General features: G+C 43.0%; 1 protein-coding gene across 1 annotated transcript in view; it reads right to left on the bottom strand.

The window, feature by feature from the left end:
- Positions 1-10,377: 10,377 nt before the first annotated feature.
- SERINC5 (serine incorporator 5) overlaps positions 10,378-24,398 on the bottom strand; it is a 112,453-nt gene continuing 98,432 nt past the window's right edge. The window contains exons 8-12 of the mRNA XM_068271805.1: positions 24,334-24,398; positions 20,618-20,684; positions 14,590-14,629; positions 11,768-11,915; positions 10,378-11,275 (exon numbers count right to left, since the gene is read on the bottom strand). The exon at positions 24,334-24,398 is cut by the window's right edge and continues 62 nt beyond it. Coding sequence (XP_068127906.1) covers positions 11,128-11,275; positions 11,768-11,915; positions 14,590-14,629; positions 20,618-20,684; positions 24,334-24,398 — 468 coding nt within the window. The 3' untranslated portion in view covers positions 10,378-11,127. The remainder of the gene's footprint in view (positions 11,276-11,767; positions 11,916-14,589; positions 14,630-20,617; positions 20,685-24,333) is intronic.

Raw genomic sequence — 24,398 nt, 5'->3', positions numbered from 1 at the left:
CTCCTTACAATGAAATAAGAATATGAAACACTAGGAAAGTTCCATATACCACACATACAATGAATTATCTAAAATGTATTTTCAGCTCAGGTTTGCTTTAAAGAGCACCTCCAGCATAAAATACAGTCTGTCATGACAGGCTCTGTCTTAATGATGCAGGATTGGGAAGGTCTCTGGGTTAATCACTTACCTTATTGGCCATAATTCCGCCCTGTCAGAAATGCACCCCTTGCAGGTTTTTTTTCCATACTTTTCTCAGTCTCTAGCCACCCCCCCCCCCCATCTACTTTGCTGTGGCCCATGCCACCAATTAGGCCCCAACTACTGAGCTAGGGCATGGGCCATGGCAACATAATTGGAGGTGTTCGAGGAGCTTCGGTAGACTTCAGACACATGGCCATGACTGCACTGCGGTGGAGAGGGGCGGAGTAAGGAAATGATTAAACCTGAGGCTCCCTCAATCCTGCCTCATGAAGATTGGCATGACAGGCTCTGTATTATATACTGGAGGTGCTCCCACCACTCTCCACCCAAAACACTGAGCGATGGTCCTCCCTGATCGGCCGAAAGCATTTCATATTTTACTAATTCGGCTACGTTTATTAATGGACTAGAGCATGTTTAGCATTATGTGCTTTTATAAAACAGCACTAGAAAGTTCCTGACATCTGTGATCCATGTTGTGTCATTCAGGAAGTGACAGCCTCTGATGCTGCAGCTGTGTCTGTGATTGGCCATTATTAGATAAGGACTCAGCTTCAAATTGCCAGTGATGTTAAAAATGGCAGAATTCACAGCCTCAATGACTATTTACAGCAACCAGACCTCAGTCTATTTTCTGCCGTCTGACCAAGCTAATAATAAATATTAGAACACTGGCGGGCTATCCAGGAATATCAGTGCTGTATTTCCAGCTCTTCTAGGAAACAGGTGGACAGTCATTCCAGAGGAAGACAGTCCAGTCTAGAGTCTGGCAGAGCTGAAGCCACGAGGAGCAAACCAAGCCATAGTGAAAGTCACAATACAGTAACAACACAAAGCTAAACCCTGTCTTGAATCATGCCTATTTCATGCCTTCGATATCCTACCCACTGTTCTTTGCTCTGTTTGGCAGAAGCATAAGGGGAGGAAGACCCAGAAATCACAAATGCCTCTGCTGAGAACCTAGTGTGCGTACAGCGGGACCCAATACCTCCAGGCACCTCGACCAGCAATCACTTTAGCCTCCCAACTTACCCCGCCCATCACGTGGTGTCACTCTTGCGCGCTAAGTCGGCCCTCCCCCACAGTGTGGTGCAGCTCAAGCATTTATCTCGTCTCCCCCTTTCTATAACAGAAGTACATGCTGTTCAGCCTGAACAGTGTATCTGTGCGGTGATCTGTCATAAGCTGCCAGCAGAAATCTGCAAAGATCATTACAGGTGATAGACCTTTCAGGTGTGTCCATCGCTTTAGTAAATATGGCCCAATCAAAGATATGAACGTTAAAGTCAAAGTTAAGAGTTGCTCAACTATTTACGTCAAGCAAAGTCTTTCCATTTCAGGACTATGTATAAAGTTCCTTCCGCTGAGTATCAGGAGAGTGCTGTGACATTCTGGAAAGCTGACAGGCCAAAGATAGAAGGAACTTCACCAACTTTCACCACTGACTAAATTTCGTTGACCAAAACAGGGTCGATAGGCTTTGTTTCCGCAGACAGATCTTTGCAGTGTCTGTGGGCGAGTCTGAAGATAATAGGCTGGCTGCAGGTTCTTAGCAGGATATATTCTGAAGCCTATGGAATCCTTCAGACTTCGGAAAGCGTATGACTTTGCTGTATGCAGAGCTACTTTCTTCTGGCCTCAGTACAGCATCAGACAGCCAGGAAACTTGAGAATCTTCTATTAAACAAAACAAATTGCTCGCTTGCCATCGCCGTCAGCTGTAATTTCTGTATGTTCATCAGTTGCCAAGTTTCTGAGATTTCATCAATCCCGGTTTGCATAGTTAAGTGTGACTTATTGTGCAAGTATCTCTTTGAACCCCAAACAAAGCCTAGTTTCAGAATGCAGTGTTGTAGCAATAATCCCGGAATACAAAGACAGCATTGATGTTCAGAGATCAGAAGGAAAAGAAGGCACTGCGAAATAGAACAGTGAGGTGTGTCTGGCCATCAGAAATACTGAGAAACAATACAGACTGCACTATATATCCCAGGCAAGCATTCTGAGGGTAGGGGCAGCATGACGGAAAGCTCTGGCTCCAAAGGTTTTGAGGTGCACTCAGGGATTACACAGAAATAGCTGTCTTTGCTATTATACAACGTAAAAGAATAAACTTAAGCTGGCCATACACTTACAGATTTCCACCTAATGTTCCGAAATGATCTATTCCTTTCCAAAAAAAAAAAAAAGAAAAAATAATTGATTCAGGAGTCTATTCCTACCATACACTGCAACCAATGAGTGTATGGCCACCTTAGCACATAATAAATATAAAAGCAAAAATAAGTACAAAAAAAAAAAAAACTCTATACCTGCATTTAAATGGGGCTTAGATGCTTTCCTTGTGTTGAAAGACATCCATGGCTACAATTACTAGGTAATGCCTAATGATGTTGATCCAGGGATTTTATCTGATTGCCATCTGGAGTCGGGAAGGAATTGTTTCCCTTTTGGGGCTAATTGGAACGTGCCTTGTAAGGGTTTTTTTCGCCTTCCTCTGGATCAACAGGGATATGTGAGGGAGCAGGCTGGTGTTGTACCTTCCTCTGGATCAACAGGGATATGTGAGGGAGCAGGCTGGTGTTGTACCCTCCTCTGGATCAACAGGGATATGTGAGGGAGCAGGCTGGTGTTGTACCCTCCTCTGGATCAACAGGGATATGTGAGGGAGCAGGCTGGAGTTGTACTTTGTTCTCTGGTTGAACTCGATGGACGTATGTCTTTTTTCAACCAAAATAACTATGTAACTATGCACTATTTAGAAGCATAAAAAAACAACAAATAACAATAATAAAACACTTAACAGCCAAGCAGGCAACAAGCAAGTAAAAATGCAAACTTGCAAAACACTGAAAATATATGAATACAATCTAGAAACTAAATAACTTTCTTCAACGAATAAAAGAAAATCCAAGCACAAAATGGCAACCGGCAAAACAAAGGTCCAAGCTTCAGATTTAATAAGAGCTGATTAGCACAACAATTAGAAGACAACATGAACTCTATAGCTGCGTAATGAATTGGGAGGCTGGACAGATTGTAGGGATCTGCCATCTGTCACACGTCTGCAGCAGCAGCACTGTGGAAGCCATGTTTGGAAGTGCAGACTTCCATCCCAGGACATTGGTTGTCACATGCACCGCGTGAGGGATGATAATATCCAAAACAGACAAAACTGGATTTACTTCTATGTTATAATCGGCACCGAAAGAATGGCTCGAAGACTCGTTTATGAAAACTAAAACAAGGTGGGAAAAAAATAAAAACAAGTTTTAAAAAAAATTCCAGCAACATTTTTTATCCAAGCAATACAAAAAGCACAAACCCGCTACTCTGTGACCAACAAGTAAAACAAAACTTATCAGTTGTATCATTAGCAGACAATTAGGGTAAAGAGGCGCCAGGTAAAGATAAAATTAGGTTGAAATCAAATAAAATATGGGAAAATGTGGTGACCTACCACAAGGACGACACTCAGATAAGACAAGATTTATTATGCACAGGCAACACGTTTCACAGGTCTGAGCCGGCTTCCTCAGACCAATACAAGTGCCACAGTACCAATAGCCAATAGTATTGAGTGCCTCTCCATGTATCATTAGAAGTTTTGGATTCATTCACCTTTATAGCTCCAATGAGCCTTTCTATGCTCTGGAAATCACTTGTTTAGTAGCAAATCTGATGATTGATGTCAGTTAAATTAAATTAGTGGTATGAAACTCAAATTTCATATTTAGTATAAAACATTAAATACAGCATAAAACGAATAGAAAAAAAGTGTAAAGGTTTTCCAAGTTATTGGAAGGGTTACCAATTCAAGCTTGTTGTTCACTTGTCTTAGGAGGTACCAGATAACATTGCCATTGCCCTTCTAAAATGATCAGATTGTGTTCAGCTCTTATGCCGGGAATACACGGTACGTTTGTACTGCTCGATTATGGCGCCAGATCGATTCCCGCTTGTCCCCGCGGGCGAATCTCTTATCTTCTGCTCGTTTTTCTTATCTTTTCCCATTGTCTCGCCCGCAGCATCGAGCGGGGAATCGATCCGGCGGGTGATCGGACATGTCAGAAATGATCAATAGAGCCATCTAATGGCTCAATCGTGCGGTACAAATGTACCGTGTATTCCCAGCATTAGAGCAGACTAAATAAATTGGGTAGCATGGTGGCGTAGTGATTAGCACTCTCACCTTGCAGTGTTGGGTCACCGGTTAGAATGCCAGCCAGGGCACTATTTGCATTGAGTTTGTACGATCTCCCTGTGTCTGCGTGGGTTTCCTCCCACGTCCCAAAAATTAACAATAAATAAATTGGCTTCCCCCTTTCTTTACTGTATTTGCTCAGTAATTACTTAATTACAAGACAATCTGATAATTTGTCCAGCAAAAAAGATAATGTCATCAGTTAGCTTTAGTGATGTGCAACAAAGCCTTCCAACGACTTAAAAAGAGTCTTCCCTTTTTTGGTAGCTTTATCCTGTGCTAATTGTTTTTAAGCATAGATGCAATTTTGAGTTTAGTATCACCTTGATCACCAGTGATGGGTTACTGCTGCTAAACCTCCAGGAATAATAAGGCAGAAAAATAACTGCTGCCTGAGATGCAAGCCCACAAATGCAGCCAGTACATAAATACTAGAGGAGGGAGTGTCCGTATCTCTGTCTAGGTCAAATCAATGTATTCAAATACATACAGTAAATGTTAGTCCCTTAAAATGAATAAAAGCACAAACATTACCTGTCGTGCAGTATAAAATACTTACCAAGCCTCCAGCAACGTCTTCTCTCTCTCTTCTCCCTTCCTTTAGCTCCTAGCGGATTTCCGACATCCTCCCGGGGGTGTCACCTGACCCACGTCGGGTCACATGACATGACGGAAGCCATGCACGGATGCCAGAAAGCCGCTAGGAGCCCTCTAGGAGCTAGCTAGACGACGTCGCTGGAGGCATGGTGAGTATTTTATGGCCCGCAAACCCCCCACACACTCACAAAGCACAGTTCCCATTTTCTCCTCAGGCATCCCGGCTAGTTGAGACTTTCAGTTGTTACTGAGGGACTTTTGAGACTAGTTGAGACTTTTTTTGTTGTTGGGATACAGGGACTTTGCTGTATGCAGAAATCTAAACTACTGGTACTGTAAGTGTTGCCTTTAATTCCCTTAACAAAAAAGCATTCAACTTTTACCCATCAACTTCTAACCACTTTTTTTTGTTTGTTTTTATTTATTTGTTGAGTGTAATAATAATAATAAAAAATCCATGTCTGTCTAACATAATTGGTAACTACTGAATAACGACCAGGCTTTAAATAAAAGTTATTATCAAAAGTAACAATTACAAAAGAAAGCATATTTTAAATGACTTTGGAGGATTTACAACTTCTAGTAATATATTTTACTGTATATCTCATTTTTTGTACATATAGTTACATATGCATATGTTTGATGTCATTTATATTACTCTATAATATAAGCCTTTTTTTAAAGATACATTTCTTTTTCTAAGGAAATCTATTTATATGATAGAAACATTGCTAAAATCTCCTCATATAATATTTCTTACCACAGAACACGGTAAATTGCACTCATGATTTTATGCTTCAGTGTATTTTTAAGAAGCTACACAGACCGCCAGGGATGGAGCTGTCTTGGTTGTGGCAAAGTGTTCCAAAGGGTAGGGGCAGCATGACAGAAAGCTCTAGCTCCAAAGGTTTTGGTGGTCAAGTTATTAAATGCTGTTGATCTGAGGTTGTGGGAGGTGTACTGCATATGATGATGATAAAACTAGAAGCCTCTGTATGGGTAGTAGTAAAGGTAGCCATATATCTAGCGATGTATGGGCAGATTCAACCAAAATACAAATCTCTCTTATCGAATCTGATAAGAGAAAGAGATCTGTCAGCTGCCCATACACCACAGGCCGATTCCCAGGTAATTTCATGCTTAAATCGATCTGGAACCGGCCTTGTGCGCCGCCTCAACACTGTGCCCCCCTAATGTAAAAGTTCCCCCGTGCCTCATGTAAAGGATACATTCCCTGTCCGTAGCCTCTGCTGGCCTCCTGGATTCAATCTCTGCATACATGTGCGCCCCTCATGGTTTCCTAGAAAAGGCGCGCATGTGTGACGCCATGTGTGCGCCCTTACTAGGCAACCACATGGGGCGTGTGTGTATGGAGAGGGTAATGCGTCTGGAGCAGCAAACGGACAAGCGCAGGCCGCGGACAGGTAATGTATCCTTTACACGGGCCACATTTATATTAGAAGGGACAGAGTCAGGAGTTTGTTGTGTTCGTCGGGAAACTGCACGCTGCTAAGCCGTGCACCCGATCGAGCAACATCTTGCAGGATACGCAATCGAGAATGCGACCAATTTTCACCCCGAAATTAGTCACATGGTCGGTCAGGCATGCACTTGGAGACACCAATTTTCATCCAATTCGATTATAATTATCGAATTGGATGGTCGATCAGCCGCCAAGTCGCCTGATGTTTGGCCACCTTTAGGGTTTGTTACCAAACACTGATATCTGCCATTATGTTTTCATTTCTGAGAAGTACTGCGCGAGTCTAGGGACAGAAACTATACATGGGAAATATCCATGTGGCCACTGCACATACCTATGTCCCTTTATAATAATCTGTATCTTAGTACAGACATGTAGAAAGAGACCTATGGGATGGGTGAGGGTTCACACGCCACATGCTATGTACAATAGTAAAGATGGCTTCAGTAAAGGAACTTCCCTGTGTTTGCAATACTTCCTCTTCCTACTGGACTGCGATGTGCTTCCTTCCAATCACATCAGATAAGAATTCCCCATTCCATCCCCTATGCCCAACACATCTATTCACTCCCCTGATATATCTTTTGAGTGCATAAGGGTAGGAGGGGAACATAATTTTCTGCACACATCAATGTCACATAATCATCTCACTGTCCAGCCACTGGATACCGACATCACTAATTGGAAAAATCCATAGAAAAACAGAACTGTAAAAGATTACAACAGTGGTCCTCAAACTAAGGCCCGCGGGCCGAATGCGGCCCCCTAAAGCTTTTTCACCGGCCCCCCACTCGCAAAATGTATTACTTATAGATGTGGTCCACTGCATCTGTAAATCTTGGTATCTCGCATATAGAATGACAGTGCTAGTACCATCAATCCACAGGGAAGCCAGTGAGCAGTCATTCGCTGGCTTCCAATCCGATTCCGCATCAGGTGACACTTCTGTCCACTTTGACCTGATGTACTTATAAAGGCCCATACCCATTGAACAATCTTTTGTGAACGATTTTGCACACAAATAGTTTTTCGTGATATTACACAATATCGTTTAATTAAATTTCATAAACTATGTTGACCGACGCCCGACGCCCACAGCGATCGTTTGTTTTTGAATCACCGACAGGTCCAATCAAGTCGATGAGGATCATTCGTTGCCGCCGCAAATGACAGTTGCAGCTGCGGCCAGATGGATCGGGGAAACAATCGTTCGTCGGCAGCGGCAATCCCTGGTTGGCCGGTATCACTATGCTATATACTCACCTTTACCTTCTGCCCACCCTTCATAATAAGTAGAGAAGCCCACCCACAACAAGATGGATAGGTCATACATATCCATCCTTCATATCTCAGACATGTTACACAAGAAAGGAACACAAAGCAAGCACATTTGCACCAGTGTGCTTAAAGTGAACCTGAAGTGAAAATAAACTCATGAGATAATGAGTTGTATGTGCAGTATGGATGATAAATGGAATATTAGTAGTATAGAAAAAAGTCGTATTTTTATTTTCAGTTTCATAACTTTATTTTCAAGATTGCATCAGGCTGTCGCTGCTGCGGTTTAAAATGCACACTCTGCTTTGTTTAGCTGAAAAGGATACAGAACTAATGACTCTTTAACGGCTCCCAGACGGCAGTGATTGAAATCTACACCCAGTTTGGGAGCTGTTATTCCTGCCAGGGCGTAGATTTCAATCACTCTCGCCTCACTCTCATTGTTCACTCTGTCGTCGCTGCAACCAGATTCTGCTGTCGTGCTGATATCAGAGCTCTGTGCACCGGTCAGGAGCTGATTTTATTGGGTCCTGACCCCGTGATCATGGAGGGCCAATCAGAGTGATCACAACTCGGTTTGTGGTCCTTAAAGGGCCAGAGACTGTTGGTCCAAAAGTGGTTAAACTGCCTTCCAGTAAAACCTCATTTGAATCCTTATCTCACGGTTTCTCAGCTGTTTGGCTTCTATTCACTGTTCAGGAAACTGGACTAAATTCACAATTTGAGAAGTTTAGACAAGCTTTTTAGCATAGATAACAATTCAAATTTTTCTTTTTTTAACTCTTGTTGTACTGGAAAACAGAAAGGGCCTTCTGATAATTTCTTAGTAGGGCTAGTACTATATGTGTATATGTTTATCTCATCATGTCACTTCAGGTACGCTTTAAGCAGTTAGAATTTGGGATCAAAAACACCTAGCTGATTGCTTAATAGGTCATCTGGACAATTTGCGTTTTCTGTAACTGTCTGTTAGAGATATTCAATAAGATGTTAAAGAGAAACTCCGACCAAGAATTGAACTTTATCCCAATCTGTAGCTGATACCCCCTTTTACATGAGAAATCTATTCCTTTTCACAAACAGACCATCAGGGGGCGCTGTATGACTGATATTGTGGTGAAACCCCTCCCACAAGAAACTGAGTACGTACTCCTGGCAGTTTCCTGTCTGGGAACCTTGCTGCATTGTGGGAAATAGCTGTTTACAGCTGTTTCTAACTGCCAAAAAAACATGCAGCAGTGACATCACCTGCCAACAGTAAAAATGTCACCATGTAATAAATGTCAGAATGTAAATCAGGGATTTAAAAGATTTTACAATGGGCAAACACTGAATAAATCATTTATACATTTATTGTAAAAATTAAGCACTTTTTTTATTACATTATTTTCACTGGAGTTCCTCTTTAAGACTTTTAATTTGCATGCAAATCTTATGTAGCTTAGAAATGAGCCAATCAGAAATGGCAGGAAGAGAATTTGATTGGACCAGTTTTAAGCAACTGATCTGCATGCAAGTCAAAATTTTTTGCATCTCACTGAGCATATCTAACCGTCATACTAACATTATATCATTGCATACCACATGACCAGAATGCATATAATCCAGTTATCGTATATAATCATATAGGATAAACGTGAGGTAAAAATATTCATAGCATACATATTTATCGATATGTGATCTGTTACCCAGGAGATCAAAGCTCAGTCTGGGGGTAACAGAATAGAAGAACATGCCTGTTCCACTGCCCTTCCACAGTGACTAGTCAAATTAAAAAATAACTGCAGAATTTATAATAGAATCACCCTAAAAGCAGCAGTCACATGACAGATCAGCCCCTCATCACATGACAGCTCAGCCCTTAATCACATGACAGCTCTGCCCCTCGTCACATGACAGCTCTGCCCCTCGTCACATGACAGCTCAGCCCCTCGTCACATGACAGCTCAGCCCCTCGTCACATGACAGCTCTGCCCCTCGTCACACGACAGCTCTGCCCCTCGTCACACGACAGCTCTGCCCCTCGTCACACGACAGCTCTGCCCCTCGTCACACGACAGCTCTGCCCCTCGTCACACGACAGCTCTGCCCCTCGTCACACGACAGCTCTGCCCCTCGTCACACGACAGCTCTGCCCCTCGTCACACGACAGCTCTGCTCCTCGTCACATGACAGCTCTGCTCCTCGTCACATGACAGCTCAGCCCCACAAAGAAAGCTCAGGCCATACTGTATATCATGCCTACAAACAGACTTCCGAGCAAAAACTAGGGAAATAAATTAAATACTTGAAAATACATAAATAAAAAGTACATTTCTCACAGAGTAAAATGAGCTATAAATTACTTTTCTCCTATGTTGCTGTCACTTACAGTAGGTAGTAGAAATCTGACAGAACAGGTTTTGGACTAGTCCATTGCCTCATGGGAGATTCTCAGGGTTTTCAATAATTTCAAAAGCACTTAGTGAATGGCAGTTGCTCAGTCCAGCTTCCAGAATAGTGGGCAAACTGATTGGGGCGGGGGGGGGGGGGGGGGGGGGGGGGATTTCTGCTAACTACTGTAAGTGTCAGCAACATAGGAGAAAAGTAATTTATAGCTTATTTTACACTGGAAGAAACATACTTCTTATTTTGATGTGTTTACATGTATTATAAATGTTACAATTTTTCGCATTGATCCATGCTGATCCATTAATTCAGTTGACTTTGTCCTGATTCAGGAATGCTTCACCTGAGCAGCGCTGTGAGAAGATAATGACCCTATACTACCATCATCTAAAATATATTGCACATGGTGTTCTCACTTATAGACACATCCTATATTCCCGACCATAGAAAGGCTTGGATAACTGATCCACTGCAGGCAGAGGAAGCACAAGAGTCGCTGATGATGCACTGAAAACGTCTTTGAACCTGAGGATCCCATAATGGACTTTACAGCTAAAAAACCTAAAAACAACTAAAACATCTTTTAGAAATGAAGAGTAATACATATTGTCCACAGACTTGTTCAGCCACAAAGCCCCATATGACACATCGAGCACTGGGACAGGAACTAATCCAAGCATGAGAATACAAAAGACAAAGAGGACATTATAAGGACAGTTCTGAATGTAACACAACTCCTGGAATATTGATTCCTAACAGTAAGAGAACAACTACCCTGGCTCAATACGTTTTCTACACTTAACAGAACACTATTGTAAAAATTGGTTTATTGATGTCTAAGTTTTGTGTCCTGCACAATATGGCTTACAATAAAAAAGGGCATTTAAAAAAAAAAAAATCAGCTCTCCATGGAGCAACTATGCCGGATTAAGAATGTGTAACAAACGATGTAACAACTCGCAGTTGTGTTCCTCTACACTACATATCCTCCACTAGAGCAGCAAACCGGAACCACAAGAGTCCAGAGGTAGAGGGTGATGCACACCCAGCAGGAAGCCATCTTTACCCAGAACGGCGACCAGCTTCCTGTGAAGAGCTTCTCGATGTCCGCGTGGTTGTAACTGTGGGCAAAGAGAGGAAGGTGAGAATGGGTAGCGGGTGAGGAGAGGGAAATACACAGCGCTTGTGAGGAGAGATTCAGTTATCTATGTAGGAGAGATAGTGAGACAGCGCTTGTGAGGAGAGATTCAGTTATCTATGTAGGAGAGATAGTCACACAGCGCTTGTGAGCAGAGATTCAGTTATCTATGTAGGAGAGATAGTCACACAGCGCTTGTGAGGAGAGATTCAGTTATCTATGTAGGAGATGAAAAAAAAAATACAAAGTGCAGCAGCGATCGGACCCCTCCGGCAGCATGTCCCCTTAGGGACAAAAAAAGGAGGCGACTCCGATCGATGGGCTCCATAGCTGGGCTGTGCAAAAGGCTAAAAAGCCTGCACAGCCCAGCACTGCATAAAATCGACTGGTCTTTAGGGGGGGGGGGGGGGGGGGGGGGTTAGTGGGCGTAAAGTGGTTAAAGAAATAATACAAAACAGTTGTGACTGCTACTCACTGGAACCAGTTGGTAATGGTCATCATCATGTAGAAGGTGCCCAGGAAGAAAACAAAGTGAAAATTGGCGTAACTGTACAGAGTCTTCTTCTCTTCATCGTAGGCTACTTTCTGTCCTCCCCGCAGCTCCACATGCTCGTCCTCATCAGCTGGTGACACATGGGAATCATTTACAGCAAGTTAGTCTCCATGAAGCACGATTAAGTACTCAAACACCCTGAACAATGCAGGATTCGCTTTAAAGGATACCCGAAGTGACATGTGACATGATGAGATAGACGTGTGTATGTACAGTGCTTAGCACACAAATAGCTATGCTGTGTTCCTTTTTTTCTTTCTCTGCCTGATAGAGATAAATATCAGGTATGTAAGTGGCTGACTCAGTCCTGACTCAGACAGGAAGTGACTACAGTGTGACCCTCACTGATAAGAAATTCCAACTATAAAACACTTTCCTGGCAAAAAATGGCTTCGGAGAGCAAGAAAGAAGTAAAAAGGGGAATTTCATATCAGTAAGGGTCACACTGTAGTCACTTCCTGTCTGAGTCAGGACTGAGTCAGCCACTTACATACCTGATATTTAACTCTTTCAGGCAGAGAAAGAAAAAAAAGGAACACAGCATAGCTATTGGTGTGCTAGGCACTGTACATACACATGTCTATCTCATCATGTCACATGTCACTTCGGGCATCCTTTAATGCATTATTATTATCTATTTAGAAAACACTAGCATTAAACCATCTTACTAATATTATAAATGTGAAAGTTTGGATCTTTGTTACTCAATCATGCAACAATGGCTGAACGGATTTGAATGAAATTTGGAACACACATAGTACATTACCTGGAATAACATATAGGATACTTTTTATCCCCATAATCAAAACGTGGGCAGGAGACAATATACAAATTTCACTGGGAAAATGTAAACTGCAGCCATTCTTACACTGGTAATGGCAGGGTTCTCAAACTTTGCACAGTTGGTGACTGGGATTAATATTCAGAAAAGTGGGTGGAGCCTACAAAAGCCAATCAAAATTCACCTATTTTCAAGTGGAATATTTAATTACGCCATTCTTGCACTGTTAAAGTGGAATGAAACCCAGCATTTCTTCTTTGCTCTAAAAGATTATTTACAGCATATAATATACTAACACAATTTTTTTTTTTAGTAAAACAGTATTCAAAGGGTTAAATCACAGGACTGACTTTCTCCTGTAGGGGCTGCCGCATCTGAACTGGTGATAACCTTATCTTGTGTTTACATGCTTCACTTGATACAATTAAGTAAACATTCTCTGACTGTGCAGAAACTTCTGCTAATGAGTCCTGAACGGAAACACTGCTCAGAAATCATTACTGGGTGCATTCACAATAGAAATACAACCCTTATGAATAAAATGCACCAGCAGCATTCAAACTAAATAAACTGAACTTTGAGAACTTATAATTTCTAAATGAATAAAAATACTTGTGCATAAAAGCAAATATGATAATTGTATGGGTTATAAAAGGTAGGAAAACTCATTTTTATTGAATATTTTGTCAGAGTTTAAAACCGCTTTAATGGCACAACCCTCAAACGTGGTACAGTTGGTCATTGGGTGACTGGGGTTCAAATTCAGAAAGTGGGGTGGAGCCACAGCCAAGAGGAAGTGCGATCTCTACGTATCTCTCCGGCGGCCGCCGGAGAGATATACGTAGAGGGCACACTTCTCTTGTGCAGACTGTTCAGGACTGGAGAAATTTACGGGCCCCGGTACCGGAGCTGCAGGCAGTGGAGGGCGGTGGCGTGGGCACAATCCGTGCTCATGGGGTTGGTGGAAACCCCATGTATGTATAAAACGTTATTACATTTTTAGTCTCTGGTACACTTTAAAGAGACACTGAAGCGAATTTTTTTTTATGATATAATGAATTGGTTGTGTACTATGAATAATTACTAGAAGATTAGCAGCAAAGAAAATATTCTCATATTTTTATTTACAAGTATATAGTGTTTTTTCTAACATTGCATCATTCTCTAATATGTGCAGATTACACAACACTCAGCATTCAAAATGATTCTTTCAGAGCAGTCTGTGAACTAATGACCTCTCCTCTGGCAGAGAAAAAGTAAATAGTTAACTAACAGTTGAGATAATAAAGGTCAGAAAACAGCCCTCTCCACAACTTTGAAAGTCGTAGAGATTAATGGCTTTTTTGCATAGAGATAACAACTGGAGTTTCTTAACTCTTCCTGTATTGGAAACAATTAGACTGATTTATCTGATCTTAATGTTTTATTTCTTAGCTGTACTACACATACAAATCATAATATCATATATTTTTTTTCGCTTCAGTGTCTCTTTAAGGCCCGTACACACACTTAACCAAACCCACGATTATCATCTGATTTTGGTCTGTTGGACGACAATCAGGCATGTGTACGCATGGCAAACGGCTAGAAACGAGTAACTGATAATAGGCTCATAAGACTGTTGGGCTGATATCGTGCAGATGGCCAGGTGTGAACAACGTCAGTTGACAACGCACTTATTTTTAATGCTGCCCTGTCATGCAGTCCATTGTTACGTTTGCGCGCACTGTATGCAAATGAGTTGGTCATTTAGTTGGTCGATGCGTGGATAATACATGTCGTGTGAACGGTTTGTCGTGGTGTCGGTCATGTCGCGGTGTTGGTCGTGCAATTTGTTGGATGTATGTACATACCTTCAGTTTTGTAATGGTTGGTTTGTTAAAGACAACAACAAATCCTAAAATTGATTAACAGAAGTTGGTACATATATTATTTAAGGACACAAGTGGGTCAGGTCACTTACCATCTTTGTGGTTTCCGAAGCAAAAGCAACAACGAGCAATCTGCAAAGGGAGGGAGAACAGAAATGAACAACAGAAACTAAATTATCCCAACATCTGACAGAAAGATTCTTGTTTACAGGAACCAACCACATTCTTCCTTCATCAAGAAAAACAAGGGTAGACCATTACAGGAAGAAATGAGGATCAAGGGTGCCCAACGACAATTTACATGATTTATTAATCATCAAGTCAACATAAAACTTGGGCTGTAAGTTGATGTCTAAGGAGAGAAGAGGAGAGGAGTGTTCTTAAAGTGTACCAGAGCTGCTGTAAAGAAAAGGTTTTATACATACCTGGGGCTTCCTCCAGCCCCATACGCACGGATCGCTCCCACGCCGCCATCCTCAGTCTTCTTGCAGCTCCGATACCGGGTCTTTGCACTCCGTCAGTCGGAGCCAGTCTGACCTATGTGAAGTGCGCTGTTTGCATATCTCTCCCGCAGCCGCTGGAGAGATACGTAGAGGGCGCACTTCGCCTGTGTAGACTGGCCCGACTGACGGCAGTGCTGGGACTGGTATCGGAGCTGCGAGAAGACTGAGGATGGCGGCGTGGGAGCGATGGGGCTGGAGGAAGCCCCAGGTATGTATAAAACGATTTACAACCGCTATGGTTTTCTGTAAAGCCCAAAACTGAAGACAATTCTCTGAATAACCATGCTGTGTGTAATACAATATACAATACAATAACATTTCTATAGCGCTTTTCTCCCATAGGACTCAAAGCGCTTATTAGGCTCTCTCAGATTCAGTAATTAGTAGGATGAAGTATTCACACAACAAAAGTTATATTTTTGCAAATGCCAGACTGAACAGGTGGGTTTTCAGTCTGGATTTAAACACGTCCAGGGATGGGGCTGTCCTGATCTGTTGAGGTAAGGAGTTCCAAAACGTAGGGGCAGCATGACAGAAGGCTCTAGGACCAAAAGTTTCCAAGTGGACTCTGGGTATGACTAGATTATTAGAACCTGTGGATCTGAGAATGTGTACATACTACAACTTCTGCCATTGACATTTAAAAATACTTTATTCAAATAATTTTATGAAGGTAAATTTTAACCAATTGCCTAAGGTTCACTCCTTCCTACCTCCTTCCTACCTGATTCATAACCCCAGCTGAGAACTTTTCCCCTCATACCTAACCTTCACCATAGTAACAATGCCTAACCCCAACTGTGGCCTTTCCCTCATAACTAACCTCCTCCATAGTAACAATGCCTTTATGATGCCTAACCCAAACGGTGACCTTTCCTTCATACCCAACAACTCCTTTCTTACTTGATTCCTAACCCCAACTGTGACCTACTCCTCATACCCAAAAGACCTTGACAATGAACCCAGCAGCCCCTGATTAACTCAAATCTGTCCCTGCCTTTAGTAACTTCATCACAGATACTGACAATATCTGTACCTTAGGGCACTCAAATGTATAAAAAGTTCTGTTTCACAATTGTACAGATACTGCATTTAAATACAGCTTGATTTCTAGGAAGGAACTTGGACCAATATGTCGAATGGGCTTCTCATGGTTCACAAAGCTTTACTAAGATGCAGCGAGCACAAACCCTGGAAACTGCACCACTCAGGTCAGAGAAATAAGAAATATCAATGGCGCATTAGATGGTTTTCAGAAACACAAGAGTACTGGCAGCGGTTTAGGAGAGATATCTAAAAGGCCTAAAGCGTAATGAAGTGCAGAAGTGTGAATGAACCATATAAGCCACAAAACAGAGAAGTGAGAATGGCTCCACAACACACCTGTATATGAAAAAATCCTGAATGAGTCCTGTAAGCTCATCAGATCTGAAACTATTCCAGACGTGATGTCAACAAGTATTGGTTGGATGACCATCGCTCTTGTAAAACTTTGACTAGAGGCTAGAATACCTGGTTGTCCTGACAACAGCCTTGCCAGTACACTTGGGTGAATCATGTCACTGGCTCACAAATGCAATGTTTGTAATCAGGATCCTGCTTAAAGGGAACCTTAACTGAGAGGGATATGGATGTTTCCTTTTAAACAATACCAGTTGCCTGGCAGTCCTGCTCGCCCCTTTGGCTGCAGTAGTGGCTGAATCACACACCTGAAACAAGCATGCAGCTAATCCAGTATGACTTCAGTCAGAGCCCATGATCTGCATGCTTGTTGAGGGGCTGTGGCTAAAAGTATTAGAGACACAGGATCAGCGGGAGAGTCGGGTAACTGGTATTATTGTAAAAAGAAAAATCCATGTCCTTCTCAGTTTAGGTTCCCTTTAATGAGCACTCAAAGGATTTCAAAACTTGTCATGGCTGAGCCGGTTCTAAAAATCATACTCTCTTTCTGGATATGATTCGTACCTCCTGGAATCAGCAGTGACACAAACACACACACACAGACACACACACACACACAGACACACACACACACACACAGACCACACACACACACACACAGACACACACACACACACACACAGACACACACACAGACACACACACACACACACTGCAGAGAATGTAGACCTGGCAGAGACTGTGAGGCCACAACACCTAATCTGAATACCTTTTCTGGGTTAATGAATAAGAAATTAGTAAAGTGGACCTGAATTCAGAACTTCCTCTCTGCTCTAAAAGATAAGCAACAGCATAATAACCTTTAAAGAATAACATTTCTTTGTTACAGCTGATACAAATCCTGCAATAAATCTGCAGTGTGTCTACTTCCTGCCTTCATGGCAGTAGACATATTGTTAACATCCTGTATTTACAAATTAGCTGCTCTACAGTGGCAGAGGAGATTCCTGAGCTGACACAGCTGAGATAAAATTATGGTGGTGATTAGTCATAGATGAGGGGGGATTAAACAGGTTAAACTCTCTAAATACACACAGGGTGCATTTCTCTGTTTTCTTTCTGTCCTTTTTAAGAGTTCCTGTGAGGAAAATGAGAAAAGGATTGACACTTACCTCAGTAAAGGGAAGCCTTTGGATGACCCAGAGGCTTCTGTGATCCTCATCCACCACACCAATGTTCCGCCCGGACCCCCTTCTTCTTCAAGGCTGTGGTCCTGTCCGTTTACGAGTGTGGTTGCACTGCAGAGGCGCAAGTAAAGCCCCACGTCTGAGCTATAGCGCAAAGTCACTTGTGCTTGGAGGGGAAAGCCTCCTTGCTACTGCGTCGGCTATACCTGCACCTGCAGAGCTGGCCGCAATCGTACGCAGACAAAAGTGCCTTCACGTACTCTATGTCGACTATGTTCAGAGAGTCCCAGTGCTGAGTCAGTGGTGGAGGAGGACTGGTAAGCCTCCTGATTATCCAAAGGCTTCCCTCCAGTGAAGTATCGAACACTGAACTTGTGTGCCTCACAGGTACACTTACAACACTGAGGATCAGTACAACCAGTATGTTTTAGATCAGGCTAGTTCAGCAATGGCAGCTTTCATAACCTCTCACGTAATCTGCGCATGGAGGAAAAACATTTTAGCCATTTATTTAGGAAAGGGTTCTTTACAGTAAGAGTGCTTAAAATGTGTAATGTATTGCCACAGGAAATAGTTATGGAAAATTCTATATCTGCGCTTAAGGGGTTCTAAGATGCTTTCCTTGCGTTGAAAGACATCCATGGCTACAATTACTAGGTAATGCCCAGTGATGTTGATCCAGGGATTTTATCTGATTTCCATCTGGAGTCGGGAGGGATTTTTTCCCCTTTTGGAGCTAATTGGATCATGCCTTGTAAGGGTTTTTTACCTTCTGGATCAACAGGGATATGTGAGGGTGCAGGCTGGTGTTGTAGCTTATTTTGAGGAAATGTCTTTTTCCAACCCAAATAACTATGTAACTACAGGTCCACTTTAATCACCCATCAGCCACTGTTTTCTCACAGTTTCTTTTGTCAGCACAGGGCCAGTTTAGGGCTCAGTAGACAGGCCTTCCCAGAGTGACATTTCTGCAGGGAGTGACATGTGGAGTGTAAACACAGAGGCTGCACAGGAAATAGTGTCTGTACACTTGGCTGAGAATCAAATCACAGAGGAAAACAAGAGAGATGTATGCCGAAGCCAAATTCACTGACTTGTGCTGAGGATCCCAGAAACACTTATCTGCTTATCAGAAGAACAGGAATTCAAAACACCAAAACTGCCGACCACAAAACGTCAAAGTAGGCCTACAAGAAATTTTCCCAGATATGTTGGCAGAAATAATAATTCCATCATGTATAGCGTGTTTCTCCTGTTGGATTCAAAGCGCCAGAGCTGCAGCCACTAGAGCGCGCTCAGTAGGCAGGAGCAGTGTTAGGGAGATTTGCCCATTAGCTCCTTACTGAATAGGTACTGGCTTACTGAATGGGAAGAACTGACATTTCTCAGAACACTTGTCTCCTATGACAGAGGCTGTGCCCTAAATTATTATACAGCTAATATAGTCAGTTTACTGCTGACATCATTATAGGATCCCGAAGTGACATTTATTATTATTATTATTTAGTATTTATATAGCGCCGACATATTACGCAGCGCTGTACAGTGTATATATATATATATATATATATCTTGTCACTAACTGTCCCTCAAAGGAGCTCACAATCTAATCCCTACCATTGCCATATGTCTATATTATGAAGTGTAAGTACTGTAGTCTAGGGACAATTTTAGAGGTAGCCAATTAACTTATCTGTATGTTTTTGGAATGTGGGAGGAAACCGGAGTGCCCGGAGGAAACCCACACAGACACGGAGAGAACATGCAAACTCTTTGCAGATAGTGCCCTGGCTGGGATTCGAACCAGGGACCCAGCGCTGCAAGGCGAGAGAGCTAACCACTACGCCACCGTGCTGCCCCAGAGAGCTAACCACTATGCCCCATGACATGTGACATGATGAGATAGACATGGGTATGTACAGCGCCTAGCACACAAATAACTATGCTGTGCTCCTTTTTTTCTTTCTCTGCCTGAAAGAGTTAATTATCAGATATGTCAGTGGCTGACTCAGTCCTGACTCAGACAGGAAGTGACTACAGTGTGACCCTCAGTGATGAGAAATTCCCCTTTTTATCGCTTTCTTGCTCTCAGAAGCCATTTTCTGCTAGGAAAGTGTTTACAGTGTGACCTTCACTGATAAGAAATTACAACTATAAGTTACTGCCTGACTGAGTCAGCCACTTACATACCTGATATTTAACTCTTTCAGGCAGAGAAAGAAAAAAAGGAACACAGTATAGTTATTTGTGTGCTAGGCACTGTACATACACATGTCTATCTCATGTCACATGTCACTTCAGGTATCCTTCAATCCATATAAGGAATTGATTTATAAAAAAAAAAAAGTTTCTGTTTTCAGTTTTTAAAGTTATATACGTTTAACACAACCTTTACAGAATACACTGAACAATGCCAGTTTAAGGGGCCACAGAGCAAACTTTATCTGGGGGGCCCCCTCCCTCCCCCTCGAAGGGTAGTCCCCAGAAACTCCCCACTGCTCCCCGAAGGTAAGCTCCAGACAAGGAGGCAATACTGGGTCACTATTGTTCAGGACCCACAATGTGAGTATTGATTTCTGTGCAGCTTTTATGATTGATTGAATAAATAGCATTTTAAATTCAATATTAATCTGCATATCTCTCATTTGTGAGGTTGGGTCACCTGTTATGTGTGTCTGAGCACAAGGGTGGCTGCAGGTTTTTTTTTTTAGTTCGGGAAAGCGCTGAGATATTGCTTATCATAATTAGCAGTAAGTCACTCAATAAACATAAGGGTTAGCCCCAATCAACATAATTGAGCAGCGTCTCCTTCCAACAAAAAAACAATTAGGAAAAATGGCCTTCGAAACAACATAATTAAGCAGCGTTTACACTCCAAAAAAATAGGGGCAGTACCCCCAAACAGAAATAATTAAGCATTGCCCCTCTCTCCCTCCCAAATCATGCAGAGTCACCTCCAAATCATAACCAGGCAGTGCTCCCTCTAAATTGTAATTAGACATAGCATCTAAATATGGTAATCCACTTACTTCCTCTTCCGGTGGGGCATACCTTCCCCTCAGTGCATCCCAGCTTGAACGTGTGCTTGAGGTTAGGCTGCGGCAGAAACATGGACAAATGAGTTTTTATATTACAGTGCAATAAGGAGAGAGACCGAGACAGACAGCAAGTAGGAGGATGAGAGAGAAAGAGCAAGTTATAGGGACATAGAAAGATAAACAGTGGGGAAAGAGAGAATAAAGGGAAAGTTACTCAAAAGATCTGACAGGAGAACAAAGAATCAGCAGCAATTAGGAAACATGTACCCAAGACGAGACCTTTCGCACTATTTTTCCCATGAGCGTTTTTTTTTTGCAAGACCAGAGATCATTTCTGCGATTTCGTGATGTGGATACGTGTGGGCGATTAAATTAACCACTTGAGGACTGCTGTGTCCCCCCTAAAGACCAGGACATTTTTCATAAATGGGGCCACTGCAGCTTTAAGGACTCGCTGCAGAGCCACACAACACAGCACACAAGTGATTCCCCTCCCCCACTCCCCTTTTTCTCCTCACCAACAGAGCTCTCCTGTTGGTGGGGTCTGATCGCTCACCCAATGTTTATTTTTTTTACAAAGATTTTTTTTTTTTATATAAAAAGGTCTATTTTTTCCCCCCACCTTCCCTCCCTCCCTGTCAGCCTATCACAGCGATCAGCTGTATAACCTCTGATCGCTTCTGTGTCACATCGCTTTCCCCAGTACAGCGCTGCCTTAGATTGCAGCGCTGTACAGGTATGTTTCGCCATCTAACAGTCTCCAAGCAGCGATCGCTGCTGGGAGACTGAAGGCGGAGCTCTACCTTCCAAGCGGAGATGCGCGCATTGGCGCGTGCGCTCTCCTGCTAGCCCCACAGAAGGTCATTCATGCCAATCGGCGGTGAGTAGTCCTGGGGCTGCCGCCACGTTCATGCCAATCGGCGTGGAGCAGTCGGCATGAATTTAACAATGTTTTGTGATGCGCGGTGATTATGACAGTCACAGTGGATCGGATCTTTAAGATCCCCGACGACTCCTGCGCAAAGTGCCACGATAGTTTGAACTCTCCTTCACGTCGTAGTGTGCCGTCGGTAGGAAGACGGATTGGGGAATGCTCGTCCATCAAATTGCTGTGGGTTCCCCGATCCTCCTACCGGAAAGTACTGCATCTAGCTTAAGAATAACAAGGTGTTGTAAATAGACCAATATTCAGTCAATTCTGATTATTTTCATGGCTGGAGAAAAATTCTACACAGCATAGCTAATATATTTGCCAGGGCACTCCTCTGACAGGCTAAATGGACAATGCACATTGCCTGGCTCTCCTGCTGATTCTCTGCCTCTAATGCTTTTAGCCATGACCCAGAACAAGCATGGAGCAGATCAGATGTTTCTGACAATTCTGACAGGTAGAAGTAGTTTTGTACTAAAACTCCTTTAGGCTCCCTGCACACTGCATGCAATTCCGATTCTTAATAGTTTTTAACATGCGATTCCAATTTTTAACCGTTACAGTATGCAGAGTTTTTTTTCTGCGTTTTTCTGTTGACCGCATTCAGGGAAAATCAGAATTGCAAATAGGATTTGCAGTGTGCAGGGAGCCTTAGATGTTTGTGGCGCACGCCTAAAGAGAGCCAAGTCTCAGGGGGCTTTTACACTGGCGCGGTGCAGCATTTTACCGCACCCTAACGCTAGGGCAATGAAAGTCTATGGGGCATATCACACTACACATGATGCGGTGCGCCGGAAGTCCCTTATCTAATGTGAGCGCATACATACATCACCATGCAACTCCTGCGGCAATGTGCAGCAGACCGAAAGCTAAGTAAGTCTATGGCGATGTGCAATTCTTCTTTGTGGCCACAGGGAGTGCTAAAGAGCCTCACTTCCTGCTTGGCCTGCTTCCAGACGGGGATTACTGCGTATTAACCTGCCTGGCGTTCTGATTCCCACGGCCCTGGGAATGGTTTTTGCTATTTTATTTTTTAATCTATCATGTAGCTAGCCTAGCGCTAGCTACATGATTCCCCCCTCCCTTTGGCGTCCCTCCCACCCCTCCGATCGCCGCCGGCTCAATCACCCCTCCGGAAATCCCATTCTGAACGGGATTTCCAGGAGGGCTTCCCCCGTCGCCATGGTGACGACCGTCGCTACGTCATCGACGTCACAGGGAGTCCCGATCCACCCCTCAGTGCTGCCTGGCACTGATTGGCCAGGCAGCGCACGGGGTCTGGAGGGGGGGGGAGGCTGCATTGCGATGCATAGCGGCAGCGATCAGTCACAACACGCAGCTAGCAAAGTGCTTGCTGCGTGTTTTTAAAAAAAAATTATTCAAATCGGCCTAGCTCGTCCAGAACGCCAGGGAGGTTAAAGGGATCCTAAACTGAGAAGGATGTGGATTTTTCCTTTTAAAATAATACCAGTTGCCTGACTCTCCTGCTGATCCTGTGTCTCTAATACTTTCAGCCACAGCCCCTCAACAATCATGCAGATCATGTGCTCTGACTGAATCAGACTGGATTAGCTGCAAGCTTGTTTCTGGTGTGATTCAGCCACTACTGCAGCCAAAGATCAGCAGGACTGCCAGGCAAATGATATTGTTTAAAAGGAAACATCCATATCCCTTTCAGTTAAGGTTTCCTTTAACATGGTAATCCCTGATGGCTTGTTTTTGGGGTTGCGGTCCCCGGACCGCACTGCTACCACCAATACCCAAGTGAAACCGTCCTTACGGTTAAAGACAAACACAATAAAGAGTCCTGTATGTACAGATAGAGAGGGAATGGTATAAATTGCTAAATAAGCAAGCATGTTTTAATTTTATAATACTGACAAATAAAAGAAGTAATGTGGTTCCACCCCTGTTATTTATATTAAACAATTCAATGTACACACACAGGCAGGGTTTTTTTTATGAACCCAAAGTTCTCTTTAATTCTCCAATTTTCTCTTCAGAACGCAGGTGATAAATGTAGGTACAACATCAGACCTTCACATAAAAATGCCTGACACGTGTTTCGCAGCCATAAGCCGCTTCCTCAGAGGCACATCGCAAACAACGCATCCAAAGTCTAAGACATAAGACACACCCGGTCGATCTGAAGGTGGATGCAGAGAGATATCCTCCAAAAGTCTCTCCACAGCTCACTCATCTGGAGAGACTTTTGGAGGATATCTCTCTGCATCCACCTTCAGATCGACCGGGTGTGTCTTATGTCTTAGACTTTGGATGTGTTGTTTGCGATGTGCCTCTGAGGAAGCGGCTTATGGCTGCGAAACACGTGTCAGGCATTTTTATGTGAAGGTCTGATGTTGTACCTACATTTATCACCTGCGTTCTGAAGAGAAAATTGGAGAATTAAAGAGAACTTTGGGTTCATAAAAAAAAACCCGCCTGTGTGTGTACATTGAATTGTTTAATGTTTTAATTTTACACCGCTATTTTGCCCCAAGGGCAGTGGCAAATCTTTAATCTTATCTTGCAAAAAAAAAAAACCTTCAACTGACAGTATGTAGGTGCAGAATGTAAAGTGTACATGTGCTGGTCCAGGCAAAAGAGCAACGAAAGTTACAGCTTACACTTCCCCCATGGTGCCTCTATTCTGCTACACTGTAAAAAATTCTCCATTTTCAATGTGGCGATTGTTATTTTGTAGCCTATTAAGTGGTGATCATGCTTGTTGCCTCTTTATAGATATGCTAAACTCTGCAGGAGCGCAGCTACTCACCAAGAGTACAGAATGCAGCCGAGCATGATGATGGCTCCCAGCACCGACACCAGACGCTCGTCCTG

This window comes from Hyperolius riggenbachi, chromosome 1 (genome assembly GCF_040937935.1).
Source record: "Hyperolius riggenbachi isolate aHypRig1 chromosome 1, aHypRig1.pri, whole genome shotgun sequence".
Taxonomy (NCBI): Eukaryota; Metazoa; Chordata; class Amphibia; order Anura; family Hyperoliidae; genus Hyperolius; species Hyperolius riggenbachi.
The sequence above is the reverse complement of the archived record's forward strand: the minus strand, read 5'-3'. Positions and strand labels throughout refer to the sequence as shown.